General features: G+C 43.7%; 2 protein-coding genes across 3 annotated transcripts; one reads left to right on the top strand and one right to left on the bottom strand.

Annotated features, from left to right (window-relative positions):
• The first annotated feature begins 456 nt into the window (after positions 1-456).
• cyb561d1 (cytochrome b561 family, member D1) lies at positions 457-6,219 on the top strand. Its single transcript, XM_028002559.1, has 3 exons — positions 457-832; positions 2,380-2,417; positions 3,963-6,219. Exons 1-3 carry the CDS (start codon positions 676-678, stop codon positions 4,467-4,469), a joined length of 702 nt encoding a protein of 233 aa, XP_027858360.1. The 5' UTR covers positions 457-675; the 3' UTR covers positions 4,470-6,219.
• Positions 6,220-7,771: 1,552 nt separating this feature from the next.
• On the bottom strand, positions 7,772-17,895 carry zbtb40 (zinc finger and BTB domain containing 40). Of its 2 annotated transcripts, none has more exons than XM_028002555.1 (12): positions 17,775-17,895; positions 16,310-16,474; positions 15,798-16,213; positions 15,207-15,403; positions 13,330-13,528; positions 12,857-13,252; positions 11,390-11,596; positions 11,127-11,291; positions 10,322-10,536; positions 8,978-9,134; positions 8,499-8,710; positions 7,772-8,387 (listed from the first exon to the last, which is right to left on the bottom strand). In XM_028002555.1, exons 2-12 carry the CDS (start codon positions 16,459-16,461, stop codon positions 8,172-8,174), a joined length of 2,532 nt encoding a protein of 843 aa, XP_027858356.1. In that variant the 5' UTR covers positions 16,462-16,474; positions 17,775-17,895; the 3' UTR covers positions 7,772-8,171. The 2 variants fall into 2 exon arrangements, with proteins under 2 accessions (XP_027858356.1, XP_027858357.1); XM_028002556.1 differs by lacking the exon at positions 17,775-17,895 and adding an exon at positions 17,494-17,748.
• Between the last annotated feature and the right edge of the window lie 232 nt (positions 17,896-18,127).

Genomic DNA, 18,127 nt, shown 5'->3' with positions numbered 1-18,127 from the left:
ATCATAAAAAAATAATAGCATAATGAATAGGAGAGAGGAAATATGGATAAACAGGTTGAGGATTGGGCATACTAGCTTAAATAGTGGTTTTAAAATAATAGGGAAACATCCATCAGGTGATTGTTCTTATTGCGGGGAAACAGAAGGAGTAGAACATGTGTTGATTTATTGTAGAAAATATATAAAAGAGAGGAAAGACCGGAAAAGGGTAATGGGGAGTTCAGTAACTATGGATAATTTATTAGGGAAGCATGGATCACATGACATAATTCAAGCACTTATTAAATATTTTAAAAATACAAAATTAGCTTTTTTTTATTTGAAGCTGTATAGTAAAAAATTAATTTCTGAAGTTACATGTCCGTCCAGTTGATGGCGGTAATGCACAAAGTCTGTCTACTGCTATAAAATTCAACAGAAGAAGAAAAAGAAGAACAGACCATTTGGAGACATCACTTCCTGGAATACACCGGAAGTGGCGTGGCGTGTTTATTTGTGACGCTGCAGTGGCTCCTGTCAGCCGCTGGTCTCCTCTTCCTTTTGCCGCGGATCGGATCTCCCGTTCTCCCAGTTGACAATGCAGCGTATGGGGCGTCACTTCGCCCGCGCCGCATCCCAGCCTTCCAGCACGCCACTTCCATCCAGCGGGGTTGACGCAGCAGCGGCGGCGGCACGATGCCGTCTGACGTGGAGTACAGCCCGGTGGGAGAGGGGCTAGGGATGCGGGACTTCTGGATCTACGTGTGGCTGCGCAGAGCAGCTTTGATCGCAGCTCATGTCACCGGTCTAGGCCTTACCATCGTCATCTCCGTGCTGTCCAGACCCGGAACCAGTGAGTGTATTTAAATTGAACTCTTGTCAGCACAAGACTTGATTATTTGTTTCCTGGAAGGAGTCACAACATGACTGGTCTTCTCAGTTCCCTACTAGCTTCCATCGAGGAGCGACGCTTATCGATATAAGGCATGTCGAATTCTGATCCCATCTGAATTTGCTCCTCAAGTCAAAACTCGTTGGATCAGGCAACATTTTTCATGCTCTTTTGACCAAAAAGTGCAGTTTTCTGTTTATGGCTGACAGGAGCAGCACCTGGTCTGTGTTTCTGCTGCTGTATTTCCGCAACTGCTTCAGGGTCTATCTGTTATTCATTCAGAGATGGTTTTCCACATTTGGGTGCAGTTATTTAAGGTATCTATCGTCTCAAACCATCCTACTTTTTTGCCTCTGACATCAATAGGGCATTTTTGTTTACATCACTACACCTTATTGGATGGCAGTAAGCTTACACAACTCTCAAGCTTACACAAGCTCTCAAGCTTGTGTAAGCTTGAGAGTTGGTTGTGTGTCAAAATCCCAGTAGGCCACCAGTTTCTGAAATACTCAGATCAGGATAACAGAACTCCTCACTCTGTCTCTTAAGGCTGAGTCCAGTTACAGGCCAGAGGAAGTTCATTTCAGCCACTTGAATCTAGAATCTCATTGTTACAAGTGAAGGTCGGAACATAGACGGTCCGGTCAATTTAAAGCTTCACTTTAAAAAAATTAAGTTTTTTTCATGAATCCACTGGCCTTTACTTAACAGTTGTCAGACAGGAATGTGGGTTATGAGAGAGGGGAAAGACAGACCTCAGACCATCAGGCCGGAACTCGAACCTGTGATGGCTGCGGTGAGGACATGGGTTGCACACTTGACCTTTTTTCTGAGTAGCTCTTTCTTTATTCACCTCAACAGAATGTAGGAGATGAAGCCCCAATCTGTTTGTCTGATGCCATCCTGCTATCACGCACAAAGTAAACACTTAAACTCCTTTCGGAAACCTCAGATTTAAGGAACAGATTCTCATCCCGGCTTGCTTCAAATTCAGCAGTGAACTGCTCTGGTGCAAGTTGGAGGTCATGACCTCCAGAAGTCAACAGAACCACATCGTCTGCAAAAAGCAAATATGAGATCCTGACGCCCTCCTCTTTATGACTATGCCTTAAGATCCAGTCTATAAACACTACAAACACTGTCAGTGACTAAAAAGAGTTGATTAGGAGGAGCGACTCCTCAAATGAACATTTATTAGTTAATTTAACAAGAAGTGACCTGTAGGATGACGATGTTTAAGCATCAGGTGGGGAAAAAGGAAGGCCTCTCAAATAATTCACCATCCAACCAAAGAACAATTTCATCTGTTGATTATCTTGGATGAGAATGTGTAAATAATGTTGGGATTTCCTGCAGCCGTAGATCTGCTTTTAGACTCCGATGTCTGTCACAGCTGCAACAGAATAAATGTTGCCACATTCTTAAATTTTTTTTCCTCCTGTTCTGAAAATCAACTTCCGTTGAGTCTGAGGATGTGAAACGCTCACTGATGCCTCTCTGTCTTGCAGGTCTGTTTTCTTGGCATCCACTGTGCATGTCTGTTGCTGTAAGTCTCACACACACACACACACACACACACACACACACACACACACACACACACGCACACACCAACTGATGCATCACTACCACCAGGGACGGTTGATTACATCGACTTGTTACCATGACAGCAATCTCTCCTCCTGATTAAGCATTACTAAATATTAACAAATATTGTCAGAAAACACCCACTCTGTGATGTTCGGCCATGTTGGTACCAGCAAAAAGAAGTCCGTTCATTCAGCTGAATTCAGCCTACAGAGCTTTCATTGAACATCAAAGACTTTTGGTCCGTTGTTAGACAGTTCAGCACATCAATCATGATGCGTACTATCCGAGTTAGTCTGACCTTTAGTTCAATATTTCAGTTATTTTTCCTGAATTTTGTACACAACAGGCTGCTGGGACTCTAACTTCATTTTTAAGCGTGGTGTTTATTCCTTCATACCTTACTAATAATGATCGCTTCACTTTAATAAAGTTGGACAGAGTCTACTTAACTCAAATTGCGTTTTCACCACATCTGAAGTAGCTTTACAGTATTTGCTGATTCGGTTTATTGATGGGTCCAGCGCGTTTTGAACATTAGCGGCAGGGTTTCTGTTGACTCGGCAGCTTTTTCAGCCTCTCGTATCGCCGTCATCTTTCCACTGTAAATAATTGATGCTGGTGGAGTCGTCTGAAATGAAACGCTGCTTCGGCTTCTGTTTCACCGACGTCTCAGCAGTCTGGCAGCGCGGACATGGCAGATCTGTGATAAGAACTTCATTGGATCAACAAGCCGACATTTATGCGAAGGAGTATTGAGAACTACTGTAGATTAAAATGACTTTACCCTGAGTGCAGCACCACATCAGACACAATGGCAAAATATGTTTTCCACAGGTGTCAAACCTGGGGCCCGCGGGCCAAATCCAGCCTCTCAAAACCATTTATATGGCCCTATAGAACCGAAATTTAACATAACAATTACATCGATGTGAAAAGCTGTTGATTGTTACATTTTTAAGAAGTAGTACTATAATATTTTAACAGTAATTTTAATTAGGGGTGCATGAAATGCAGTGTAATGACCGATTGCCGATTACCAATCTTTTATAAAGCCTAACCTGCCGATTCCGATTTTGGCCAAAACCAATTCTATTTGTCTGAAATGTCGCTAAATACAGCAAGAAAGTCACTGAGTTGGCAACAGTGGGGTGACTGTTGCTAACTACAAATGTGCAGACCTGACCTGGTGGGTAGGGCTAACGGTCAAACCTCTTTCAGGACAGCAGAAGAGGACGGGACAGATTGTTTAGATCTTTGCTGAGGTAGATAAGATTGGCTTCAGACGGAAGTATCAGCCGATCACCGATCTCCCAAAATTAAGGAAATTGGCACCGATTAATCGACTGGCTAATTAATCTGTGTACCCCTAATTTTAAATGGTGTTTTTATTAAGGCATTCTGCCACGAGCGGTCCGTTTGAGAACATTTATGGACTGGATATGATGAAAATGAGTTTGACATCCCTGCAGCAGCATCCCTGACATCGTTCTTCTTTCTGCAGTACTGCTTGTGCATGACTGAAGGCATCCTCCTCTTCTCCGCTGAGGGTACCATTTTCTGCCTGAAGTCACGGAAGAACAAAGTGCGTTTCCACTGGCTGTGCCAAGCCCTGGCGCTGGTAGCGGCGGCGGTGGGACTGGGCTTCATCCTGGCCAGTAAGGTCGTGTCTGAGCTGCCCCACCTGGTGTCCTGGCACAGCCTGATGGGCTGCTGCACCCTGGCTGCCTCCCTGCTCCAGGCCGGCTGCGGCACCTGCCTAGTATTCCACAAGCAGCTGCGGCTCTCCTCATCCCCGGCCAGACTCAAACTCTACCACGACACCTGCGGCCTGGTGGTGTACCTGCTGGCCACCGGCACCATTATGCTGGCCATGGTGTCAGACTGGTTCCAGGCCACGGTGAAGGGGGCAGCTTGGTGGCTGATGGCCGTGCTTCCCCTCTTCCCTGCCCTGGTGGCCATGAACCAGATCACCAACGCCTACCTGCCCCGCAAGAAGATAAGCAGCTAGGCTGCAGACGGATCACGGTGCAGAGTCGGAACCGGAAACGAATTTTCTAAGCTTTTGATGGAGACTGTTTTCACGCTTCGGGGATTCATTGAGTTCTAAGCAGATTTTTGTCCAAACATGTTCCTATCTGAAGTCTGCAGCCAGCATCTAGTGGTGAGTGGAGGAAATGCAACATGAAGCTCTTAAGCACTAAATCATATGTGACTCTGTGGATGAAGGCAGAGCCTCTGAATGTGTTTTTGTATCGCTGATGCAGTGAAAGCAATGAAGGCCGACCGGAAACCTGACAGCAGCTTTTAGATTCCTGATCACTTTAAAGCTGCAGTCTGTCACTTTTATAAATAAAAAGTATGTTGTCGTGACTGTATATGAGACCAATAATCTGTAAAAAAAAAATATTTACCTCCTCTGCTCTCTCCCAATGCTAACTAGAACTAACCAATTAGTCCCAGGAGGAAGGTCTTAGCAGTCTCAGCATATCCTGTTGTGAATGCCAAGGCTAGTTAGGATGGCCACCAATGACGAAGGATAAACGGGTTTCCTGTACTGGGAAATTGTTTATCCGGCATTAGCACATTTAGCAGAATAATAAAATTGATTGACAGCGCTAAGGCATGCCTCCTGACTCTGATTGGTTGTTTTCGGTCGGGAGCAGTGCATTTCTTCAGACAGAAATAGCAGCTCAGGGAGAAAGAGGAGGAGATAGATCTTTTCACAGTTTATTTGTCTCATAACAAACTGTCATGATGTGGTGACAGTTTTAATAAATATAGAAAAAAACTGCTGACAGTGCCCTTTAATTGTTGTTTAAGAGGTTGGTAAAATAAATAGAACTGGATTGATTAGATAATGGGTGTCCAAATTGAGGTTCATTTGTTGTCCCTTGTGTCGCCTTCCAACTGGATAAATGGATGCAGACGGAGACATTTCATTTTTAATCAGGGTAAAAAATATTAGACACCATTTTCGAACAAATAAATGAACACAACATAAAGTATTTGTCTTTTTATAGCCAAGTGTTTACAACATGTAAGCTATCTTTTACTTAATTCATTAAACCTGAATAAACATGGCTTGTGCTTTGAGAGAAGGTGACCCCTATCGTGTTCTCATTACTGGAAATAAATTTGTCGAGTTGAGCGCAAAAGAAACTGAAATCCATTTTAAGTTTGGATCTCCAACGAGTAACGTCCATTTCATACAACAAAAAAGGGAATTTCTTTATTTGCTTAATTTTACGATAGTTTATTTCTTCAATGTTTTCTTGGCCTGCGAGAAGTTCAACTTGACAATTTTGGCCACTTGACAAAACGTTTGGACACCCCTGGATTAGATGACGTACTGTATGTCCTTGAGCTTTAGTTTGTGTGTGAATTGGCTTCATACGAACAAACTGAATGCAGACTAACCTTGAATGGCTCAGGTGAACCTAATGTACACACATCGACCAGATTTACTACCAGTTTGCTGTATAGAAATATGAAAACTACTGTTTTGTGATTTTTAAAAAAAATCTAAAAAAAAGATTTCATTTGTGTTTTTGTATTTTCTGCTCCTCTTTCTTTACCTCAGGTTTTCTTTGCCTCTCCACTGTAAAGCACTTTTTTTGTACCTTTTCTATGAGTTAAAGGTAAATAAAGTGACTGGACTGCACTGGTAGATTTTCAGGACATTCTATATGTATTGTTATTATTATTATGTGTCTGATTAGTTTTCAATGTTCAAAGCAATAAAAGTAGAAAATGGGAAAGACGTTGTGACGTTGGCCTTGTGAGCTGATCCGTTTTGTGTTTTTATGATCTGATCAGGAAGCAGCTTCAAGTGTTCCTATGGTAATAAGAAACACTCGTTCAGATGGTTGTTCGTGTCCAGGCAACAGAAGAGGACCTTTCTTACGGTAACAATAAAACCACAGAAAAAAATAATCTGATCACCTCCACATTTAAAAAAAAAAAAGTTTTTTTATTTTTAACAGATTGACAAAATCCTTACAGTGGAATTGACCAAATTAGATCAAGCATCAGAGTAGACAGGCCTTCAATCATTTCGATCATACACCGCTTGGCCAAAAAAACAGTGACTAATATTTGGTTGGGCAGCCTTTAGATTGGTTTATAGCCCATATTTGCTCTGGCATTGTTTCGGGAAACTTCTGCAATGCTGCAAGATTTATTTAAGTGTTCGTTTTTCACCAAGATCTTGCATTGATGATGATGATGATGATGACGATGGAGTCTGACCGATGCTGCCTCCTGCTCCATAAATCTCTATCACGATCTCATCCCGATGAAACCTGCTGGCGCTGTCATCTTGGAACATCAGGCGTCATCAGGGAAGAAACAATCCAACGATGAACTAACCTAGTCATTCAGTACATCCAGCTGTTGCTGAACTTTAACCTGACTGACTCCAGGAACCCCAGACTGTAGCACTGCCTTCACAGCCTGCTACAGTAAACACAAGGCATGATGGGAGCATCACTTCATCTGCCTCTCTTCTTACCCGGGAAGCGCCCATCACTCTGGAAGAACTCATCAGATCACATGACCTTCTCCCAACCTTTCTGCTCCCCTGGAGCCTTTTTCTCCAGTTAGCTTCACTGATCAGTGGTCTTCTTCTGGTTCAACAGCTGTTAAGTCCCAATCCAATGAGTTCCCTTAACACAATTTCACTTTTCAACAAAGCAATGAGTTCTACTTTTGTTTTCCCTCGATTTGACGTCACCAAACGTTTAAATGATCACTAGTGGTTGATCTCGGTCATCCAGGTGGTATTGCTTCCTCATAGACAATGGGTCTCTTCCAGTTTTTAATAATGCGGTGATCGGGGCGTGCTGTGGTGGCGCAGGGGGTTAGCACACCCCACGTTTGGAGGCCTTAGTCCTCGACGCGGACGTCACGGGTTCGACTCCTGGTCCCGACGACCTTTGCCGCATGTCTTCCCCCCTCTCCTCACCCTCCTTCCTGTCTGCCTACTGTCGAAAAAATACGAGCCACTAGCGCCGCAAAAACTCTTCAGAGAAAAAAAAGAAAAAAAAAAAAAAGCGGTGATCAGTTCTCAGCCCAAATGTAAGCGTTACTGTATCTCTTTCGATGATTCCTCTGTTTGATGCCGATCATCGACCCTTCGTAAAGAGACTAACGTCCATTTTGTGAGGAGTTACCCGTTGCATCAGCTGTGGTTGAATTACGTGTTGAAGCTCCATGCAGAAACTGTCCAATAGGAGGCTCAGACCTATATGTTCAGTTAAATTCAGGTGGCGACATTTTATTTTGGGTCAGGCAGTGTGTGTGCATCCAAGATTCAACAGTACATGTTCCTTTAATGTGGTGAAATCTTCCTGTACCATTTGCAAAGAAACATCCCCAGAACGTAACGGTTAAAAACTATTGTTAATTTTCTTGGAGGAGTTGACCTCTTCCTCTTACACTGAACACAGATATTTTTAGATTTTTGTAAGGAGGTAAACCTGAACTGAACAAAGGATCGAATCATGGGTTCTCCCACTGAATATACACACACTCAGTTCTGGAAATATCCTGAATTCCAACTACAGTTGTGAGTCCTCTCTAAAGTAAAAACTTGCTTCTTAACATCAGAACTGGCCCCGGAGTTCTGCAGTAGTCAGACACTGAGTTATATGAAACATGCAAAGCAGCTCCAGTCCAACCCAGACATCCAGCTGGGCCCTGGGGTCCTCTGCTAGGTGTTTTGAGGCGACTTCTTGTCCTGGCATATGAATGCCATGGAGCTGCTCAGCAGCTCGTTGATGTTCACCTCCACCACCTCACCTGCTGACCCGCCCTCTACTCCACCGCTGACCGCTACAAGCACGTGCTGGCCATTTCCCAGGGTGCTTTGCTCCTCAGACAGCATGTTGGAATCCTCCCCATCCTGCTTGTCTCCTGACGAAATCACCTGAGGGACAGACAGGCTGGGTTGGTGCACTACCTGCAGACCATTCTCCAAATCACTACCAACATCCCTGTTCCAGCTAACATGGAGGATTCCGTTAGGAGGTGGTGTTACCGTGTAGGTGGTGGAGCCCTGGCCCTCCGCCCCTTCCTCCAGCTCCATGTGACAGGACAGCAGGTGCTCCTGCAGCTCCAGCTGGGAGACGCAGATCAGCGTGCAGAGGGGGCAGCTGCTGGGCGGCTGGCTGCAGACGTGCTGCTGCGCCTGGTCCCCGCTGCCCAGTTCGGCCTTACAGTACAGGCAGGAGACGGGCGCCGGCTCCGAGCCTGGGGACAAGACAGCGCCTCTGTGAGGGACGGCAAAGGAGCGCTACCGGATCACTCTTCAGTCACATTCTACAGGAGAGACAATGTAGGGCTGACAGACAACGAGCCCTGAGGGATCCCTCACATCCTGACTGTGGAAGTGTCTGGGAATAACTGGCATCATGTGTCTCTCATAATGATGCCAGTTAGTCCATCAAGACAGGAGACATGTTGATGATGATGACAACGACGATGATGATGATCATGTCTCTGGCGGCCGGTCCTCACCCTGGTGCTCCGTGGCCTGGTGCGTGGACAACGTGGCAGCGTCAGGGAAGAACTTGAAGCAGAGCTCACACTGGACCAGGGTCTTGAGCTGCCGGGTGTGGCTGGCAAACACGTCAGGATGGTTGGTTCTGTTGTGGTACCACAGCCCAGACAGTTGCTGGGATACATGAGAGCAAGAGAGAGAGAGATGTAATTTAGCTTTGTCAGAGGACACTACCTAATAATTGTGAAAATTATTATTATTTTTATTATGGTTCACATCAAGGAAACCAAGCAGAATCATTTGGCATACAATAAATAATTTCTCTATATTTAACACAATGTTTGATGCTTGTCTATTCAATAAAAAAAAAACTTTATTGATCCAAAAGAAAAAATTAACTGTTGTTGTAACGCGTATTATCCAAGGATCTTCAAAGAGTTATTGTAGCCGCTGATGGCAGTGGGCAGGGAGGATCTCCTGAAGCAGTCTGTGTTACAACGATAGTGAAGAAACCTCTAACTGAAGACACTTTGCTTTATGACAGTCTTATGAAGAGGACGCTCAGGGTGTCTGTAAATTTCTTGATTTTGTGTCAAACTGTTCTTTTTTTATGTTCCTGGCTCTGATGCTGTTGCAACAGCAAATGATGCTTTTCATAACAGACCTAAAGGAAGATCTGCAGACCGTACTACAAGAAGTACAGTCTTCTATTTTTTTCCTTAATTTTCCAATAAAATTAAAGACAGTCTCCCATTTTCTCTCATAAAGAGACAGAACCCCGTTTCCCCAGAGTTCAGTTTTAGTATTTCCAGTTACCGTTCTTGTTTGTTTGATCTGGCCACACCTTTTCTTTATTCCTAACATTTATCATCCCAGGTTTGTGTATGTTTTGCATTTTTACAGATTATTTGATAGAACATCTTGATATGACTTTTTATTGTTTAATTTAGTCAGTTAACGTTAGGGTTTTGTTTGCCTTGGTTTTTATGGTTGTTTTTTAAAAACAAATACTTTTTTTTTTTCTCATTGCCATATTTAGTCTTGCCTGTAATATGGAACAGCCCATTTTGTTTTTAAGGTTTGAGTGTATTTAAACAAATAGCTTCAACAGGAGAGCACCATGCCAGTTTAGCTGTTTGTACATGTCATCCGTTTTGGTTGGTTTAAATTCAGTATTGTTTATTTCTGCCAACTTCTCAGTCATTTTTGTAGTATTTTGGTAACATGTTTTTTTGGTCACATTTGTTTGTAAACCCACCTGCTACAGTGGACAACACCTGTCTGCTTCCCTTCCTCTGCCTGGTTATCTCTCTTTTTGTCTTTAACCATCTTGTCACAGCAACAGAAATTCATCATCTCACCTGGTAGGATTTGTTGCAGAGCTGGCAGCTGAACGGCCTGCTTCCAGAGTGTGTCACATTGTGTTTCTCCAGCAGGGCGGCGCTCTGGAACACCTTGCTGCATGTGCTGCACTTATGGAACTCCTTAGGGTGGAACTCCTGAATGTGCTGCTGATGCTCCTCCAGGGTGGAGAAGCTGAGGCAGCACTTTTTACAGTCATGAGGTTCTGACAGGTCTGAGAATGACAGCAGGAAGCAGTCAGAACGCAGCAGGAAGCAGTCAGAACGCAGCAGGAAGCAGTCAGAACGCGGCAGGAAACAGTCAGTATACAGCAGGAAACAGAATGCAGCAAGAAACAGTCAGAACGCAGCGGGAAACAGTCAGTATACAGCAGGAAACAGAACGCAGCAGGAAACAGTCAGTATACAGCAGGAAACAGTCAGAACACAGTAGGAAACAGTCAGTATACAGCAGGAAACAGTCAGAATGCAGCAGGAAACAGTCAGAACGCAGCAGGAAACAGTCAGAACGCAGCAGGAAACAGTCAGAACGCAGCAGTTCACTCTGATTACAACATCTTTCTGTGTGAACCTTTACTGAGGGAAAGTGCATCAAAGTTAGCCATTTTCTGTATAAAGTCAGAGAAGGCACATAAATGTAAAATATTTCTAACACTGTATAAAAAAGGTTTAAGTGGTTAAATGAAAAATCTGCAGAATACACCAATTTGGTATACGATAGAATGATCGATTCGTAAAACAATTGTTAGTTGTGTCCCTGCTGTGAGCAATAATAGTGTTAACATCAGACTGAGTGGGTTCTTACTGTGGAAGGTCTGCAGGTGGACAGTGAGCCCGCTGGCCTGGCTGTAGCCCTTCCCACATTCTCGACACACATAAGGCCGGTCACCAGTGTGCGTCCGTACATGACGTGTGAGCTCAATGGACTGGGCGAACACAGCCTTACAGTACTGACACACATACATCTTTCCTGAAAAAACAATAAAAATAAAGTAATATTTTAAGATCTAAAACTAAGATTATTCCTCCATACTGGTAGTAAGAAACCACAATGCCAGACTGTCCTACCCTCAGAGTGTTTCTTCTTGGTGTGGTAAGCCAGTGCAGCGGCTACACTGAAGCTCATGTCGCAGTGCTGACAGTGATAGGGTTTCTCTCCCGTGTGCAGCCTCATGTGGTTCTTCAGAGAAGAGTTGGCTCCAAACACTGCGCCACATTCCTCGCAGGCAAACGGCTTCACTTCAAGGTGCTCTGCCTGTTTGTGGTAAACCAAACCTGAAACGTCACAGGTTTGGTTGGAGGCGAATTTGCATGAACAAAGATTTTTTTATTCTAAACAATATGACCTTGTTGTAGGTAGTGATCAATATTGAACTTAGCTAACTGAATTCAACACATTATTGAATTAACACTGACACCAACATCACATTCAGCTACAGAACAACCAACTGAGTGGGAAAGAAAAATTGGACACTCAGTATATTGTCAAATTAATTTGAAAGTAGCTCAAAGACGAAAAAGACTCAACTTTTTAGAGCAGCAATCACAAACCTTGATTTCAGTCCCATACTATCTTTTTCAAGTGAGTTTGAAATGTGTATGAGCCAAGGGGCTCATACGCTGTCCCAACTGTCCCAGTTCCACCAGCTCAGTCAGTTTGCTGGTCCAAATCTCAGCAAACTACTGTGAGAAGCTTGTGGAAGCATGTCAGAGCTCAAAAGGTAATCCTACCAAACACCAACAAACCAAGAGACTAAAAATACATGTCCTTCTGGATATTCTACCATGTAGCAAACAGAAAATATATTAGTAATTCTAACACATAAAACAGGGAAGGTTTAGTCCGACTCAATGTCACAGAGAGATAAAGGGTTACAGGTGTATCAATACTTGGAAAAATACAATGGAGTCAATAACTGTTTTAAAGGGGTAGTATTGTGTATTTTCCAGGCACATAGAAATTTTTTTAGCTCAATCGAATAACTATGTTACCGTAAGTTGTTATAAAAATGCTCTATAGATCAAACATGAGGTCTGTCTCTTTAAAAAACTTCCTGCTCTGTCTGAAAATCCGCCTTCAGGGAGTCATCACAACATGGCTCCTCTATTAACCATTTAACAACATTTTGACCAGTGTTGCACTAAGAAGTAGCTCTTTTAATGAGCTCAGCAGATGTGCAGTTTCACCAGATGTTTGCTAATTGCTGCTGGCTAGTCAGGAGGAGCTGAGTGGAAGAGTCACGGGGGAGGGCTGCTCGGTGAAACGGAAGCTTGGAAACTGCAGGTCTGAGGAGGAGCTTCATCCTCGAAGGCGGAGCTAGATCCATCCAGGCTTTTCTGCAGCTGAATGGTTGCCATGGATATTAAAGGATTTCTAAACCATGCATGAAAGAATCGAGGCAACACTCCAGGTATATTTTTGATGTGGGAATAACATCATAACGTGATGTCGAGCTCAAAAAAGTTGATCTTATATAATACTGCTCCTTTTAAAGTTACCATGACAGGAGAGATCAAAGGTCAGGTGACTCTCACCTGACGGGTGGGCGAAGCTGCGTCTGCAGATATCGCATGCCACCCTTTTCTTGACGCGTGGCGTGTTGCGGTGAACCTCCCCGCAGTGGCGCTGCAGAGCCCGCTGATTCGGCAGCTTCTTGGGGCACTGCGGACACTGGACCCTACACTCCTGTGACAAGGAGCAGCGCTTCACATGGGCTAACATCCGGCACTTAAAGTTAAAAGTCTTCTTGCACCACCGACAGGGGTAGCGGTTGGAGTCGGAGGAGGGCAGGAAAGAGGAGTCTGCCGCAGCGTCGGCCTCCGCCTCATCCTCCGCCTCATCCTCATCGCTCTGGTTCTCGGTGGTCTCCACGTCTGCCTTCTCCTCTGGGTTTGGCTCCTTTGCAGAGTCGTCTGGCACCTCTGAGTCAGCTAGAAAACACGGAGAAATGTCTGATGATGCGTGAAAAGCAGGGAGCAGTGCACAGGTCCCGTGTTTTTCCCTCTACCTGCAGCTTGCAGTGTGTTCTCGTCCGGATTGTCCAGCAGAGACCGCAGCGGTTCAGGGAACGCCAGCAGAGCTTTCTTCTGGACGCTGCAGAGTAGCTGGAGGAAGGAGCCTTCGCTGATTCCTCCGTTCCTCAGTCTGCCAATCAGCTTCTCCACCACAGAGGCTGGATCCCTGTCCTCGTAGCACTGACTCACCACCTGGCACAGACACAACGTGACCTCTGAACTTCAGAGAGCCGCACCAGTGGTTTGGATTAAAACTGAACCTTTAGTGAATGTTTGATCATCTGCAGCAAAATAGCAACATGTTAAAAACATGTTAAAAGTTTAGGCCTTTCTGCTGAACTGAGCATCAACACAGAGTAGGCCTGATCTACTTTTTTATTTTATTTCTACTACTAAGTGAGCAGCACAATGTGCTTAAGATACCATATTTTTTGGACTATAAGCTGCTACTTTTTTTATTCCAAGCTTTGAACCATTATAGCCCGGTGAGGCTTTTCTGTGGATTTTTCTCCAACCACCAGCAGGAAGTGAATCATTGGAAGTCAAAATTGGTAATCAAAGAAGAAAGTGCCAATTTTCATTTAGAGCAAGCACATGCTAGCAGCAGGCACGACAGAGAAATGTTTTCAAACTCAAACCCCCTCATCATGGAAACAACACGAAGAAGTTCATATGATGCAGCTTTTAAGTTTAGGTCTATCGATCTGGCAGTACAGATCGACAGCCGCTGCACATAAGCTCGCGTGAACGAATTCATGGTTCGGCGTTGGAGACGCAGGGCTGCGTCCTTAATAGCAGGTTTATAAAGGATCCAGCCCTCTACTGAGTCCTTGTGGAAAACTGAGAACGGCGAAGACACCAGCGGCTTATAGCCCGGTGCGGCTTATTTATGTACGTTTCTAGTTTGTTTGGTTTTTTTTTAAACTTTGTGGGTGTGGCTTATAGAAAGGTGGGCTCCGTAGTCCAGAGAATACGGTATTTCTGTTTGTTTGTTGTTGTTTTTTTACAAATTTGAATTAGGTGAAGTTAAAAATGCCACTTGACGAGTTATGGGTGGAACACCTTGGAAGACAAAAAAGTTTTTCATTTTAAATGAAAAATGCACACATTTTTATTACAGTTTTGGCTGAATTACTGCTGTGAGTGTGTTGTTCTCTCAGCAAATGGCCTGTTTAAGACTCTGTGTACTCTAGCTATTGATTATTCAGTTGCTAAATAATCCTAGGTTGGTGATTATTTCAATAATCGATTAATCATGATTGCTTCCGCCCTAATCTTGTCCTTACTGTCCAGCATATTATTCCTAATTGTGTTTTCATAATTTTTTTAAATAAATGTATACGTTGGTGTGAAGCTGCATGCCTCAATGTGCCGTCACACCTGAACTTCCACACTATTTCTATTCTATTCTATTTTTTAATTTAAGGACAATCCAACCACCATGTTAAAGAAAAAAATTCATTCGCACATATTCATGTTCAGTCAGTTTAAATATCATCCAGAGATCTCCATCGTCTTGCTAGAAATCTAATTTTAATTAACTTTAGTAAATGTATTTACATACAATAACCTGATGTCTTTACATGAATAAATAAAAAAACTTAAACTGGCATTTTTTTGGGGGGGCAAAAAGGGGGGAAATCATTAACATTTAAGTTAATCCTAAGCAGTAGCAGCAGAACATGAAGTCTGCATTTTCAATATTTCTAACATTCTGGAGGAAATTTTTAACTTGAACAGCTTAGATTGAAGCAAAGGGGAGATGAAGACAATGGCAACAGACAGGCAAAGTTATAGACAGACTGGAGAAGCCTGTCAGTGTGAACAGGATTACGCTGTTCCATGGTTGAGAGGCGTGAAGCTGTTGTACCTGTCTGCTCTGTTCATCCAGGCTGCTCTGTGCCGCCTGGCTCAGCAGCTCCAGGACAGACGGCATGCTGCTGAGGAGCTCCACCACCTGAGAGGAATGTTGAAGCAGCAGAGCAGCAGGTCCCTCTGGCACCTTTGTGGCCGACGGGCTGCTTTCTGCTGCTGCTGCACTTCCAGAGGAGGAGGCCTCTTCAGGTTCTGGGGTCAGAGGGAGTAGGGGGGAGGACAACAATGTTATATGTCTTTTTCTGCTAGAAAAAGTACAGTGTTTTTAATCAGACGTGCAAGGTTTGTTTAATTGTAATTGCAGAAGATTTCCTGGATGCAATGTTACGGCATTAAAAGGCATCCATGTTTGGTAGCTGGAGAGACTTTCACTATCCCTGATGTGATGGAGAGGTGAAGGAAAACTCAGCAGTTGCTACAATTACATGTTTACCTCATTTCATGCAGCCAATTTCTATGCTGCTTAATCAAGGAAAAGAGAACCATCAGTACACAGGCTTACTGAGCCATTTGCACTGATTGGTTCCCCTGCTAAAGATGGTTCAACAAACCTTTGGTTAAATTACTGTAACATGTGGAAACAAACCTGAGGTGCCCAAGCCCTTTTCACAGGCTTTTCTACCAGTGGCATCCTCTTCATCCTTTTTGTTGTCACGGCAACGTTTGCCCTCAGCTGTCGTCTCCATCTTCTCAGAGGCCGAGTTGTCCTCGTTGGGTGATGCTGAGCGTCGGGTGCTCTCGCTCCCGGCGCCGCTGGTCTCCTCCTGGCTGCTTGTCTGCAGAACCGGGACTTTCTGACCCACCAGAGTGGAGAGGACCTTCTTAAAGCCCACGGCTACGTCGAACATTTGCAGGCTGTCCGCGGCCGCAACAATGCGGCTCGCGTTGTGCTTCCCCAGAGGCAACCGGCCAGTGTAGATCATTTCCAACAGCGCCCCAAACTCCTGGGAGGAAACCACGGAGGTGTCGATGGAGATGGTGTCCGAGCTGTCCAGAAGGGACCTGCGCAAGGAGCAGAGGCTTTTTTTTTCTGCTGGTCCTGTCTCATCCCACGTTTCAAACCGAAGCAAAATGTGCTGAACAGTTCAGACGTTTTACCTGAAGAGCAGGCTAGAGGCAGCCAGTACGACCTTGTGAGCCCGGTGAGAACTGTCTCCCACCAGGATGGTGCAGTCACAGAACAGACCCTCCCTCCTCAGCGTCCACAGCTGCTGCAGCAGCTGCTTGCTGAAGTCAGGGAGCTCCATCATCGCGATGAATAATCTGCAGACCAAAAAAACAACAAAATCTGGTTCAACCAATGACTGTGAAAGACAGGGTTGGGCTTTGTTCTGGCCAGCTCAGTGCAATACAATCTATATTTAGCAGCAATTCACAACTACTGTAATGTCAAGGGACCTTAAAAATTGGTCCAAATCATGTTTAAATGGGCTTAAGGGATTCACACAGGATGCTCGAAAACCAGAACATCTGTTTTGTAAAAATCTGTAATACGATGATGAACCCCCTCCATCAAATGCTACATCTCCTGTAGCATATCTTAGCCAAAAGAAAATGAAAATGCGTCCAGGAAAACAAAAAATGCCTAATTACGTTTGGATCCCGTCCACTTCTGTCCATGGTTGAGGGGATTAACACAGACAATTTCCACAATTATTACAAATAGCATAATACTAACTCAGTTTTTCAATGTATGTGAATATCAGTTGTCAAATATGGGTGGGCATTTAATGTATAGTTTATTATTTGTTGTAAAAAAAATTCTTATCATGATAGAAGTTTTGATTTATTGTCATCTCAATAAATTAGTTGATGTAAAAAAAAAAGGACAAATGTATGTCTGAGCGCAGTTTGGTAATACAAATCATGTTTCTTTAAATGGCTGCTGAAAAAGCTTATTTTGACATAGGAATGTTATTTTTTTAATAGGAATGTTATTTATGAACAGTACTTGTGTTTGTAGCAGTAGTTATTAGTTCTAAACTTATCATCACAATTAAACAGCAAAATATCGTGATAACAATCTAAGTCCGTATAGACCACCCCTATACGGTGGTCTATACGGACCACCGTATAGGGGTGGTCCGTATATTAGAGACTTTTATATTAGTCTCTAATATTAAACATGGAGCTTGATTATTCAGTTTTATCTCTGAATGAGATTTTTATCCTGAATTTAACGGGTCACCAATGAGGGGAAGGTACATTTGGAGACATTTAACCTCTCCTCTCCTTTAAAACTGTTTTGCTGTAGAGCACATCCTCACACAATGATAACGGACCTTGAAGTGAACACAGGAGAAATCCGACTCTTTTAGGAAAACCAAAACAAGACCTGTCCTGGTCGACTTACAGGAGAAACAGGGAAACTTCTAGATCATGACTACAGCTAAAAAAGAGAATCCATTTATCCTGTGTGTCTGTAATAAGGCCGCAGCTAGCTTTAGCTAAAAATGCTAATGTAATATTAAGAAAGCAGCTTTACTAAGGACAAACTACAGGGAGAATGCACTGAGACGGGCAGTAGACTCAGGTCCGCCATGCTTCTGCTGGTTCTCTTTACCTTTCATTCAAAGTTCCAGCTCTTTATTTAAACTTCTTTAGTGGACAATTCCAGTGTGCAATAAAGCTTAGCCGTTTTGAAAATGGCGACCACAATACTCAAGTACTTCCGCCTTGTGTACGGATATCTTCTTCTTCTTCTTCTTGGTTTTTATTGGCGGTTGGCAACAAACTTACAGTAGCATTACCGCCACTTACCGGTATGGAGTGTGGTTCGAGATGGTCTATAAACTTGCACTTTCTACCTTTTCCCTCCATTAACTCCTGATTAAACATACCCCCACACATACACACCTGCTTATATTATCCAACTTGCTTATAGCTTTATATACCCCTCTTTGATATTCTTTACAC

Source organism: Xiphophorus couchianus, chromosome 20 (assembly GCF_001444195.1).
Source record: "Xiphophorus couchianus chromosome 20, X_couchianus-1.0, whole genome shotgun sequence".
Lineage (NCBI taxonomy): Eukaryota > Metazoa > Chordata > Actinopteri > Cyprinodontiformes > Poeciliidae > Xiphophorus > Xiphophorus couchianus.
The sequence above is the reverse complement of the archived record's forward strand: the minus strand, read 5'-3'. Positions and strand labels throughout refer to the sequence as shown.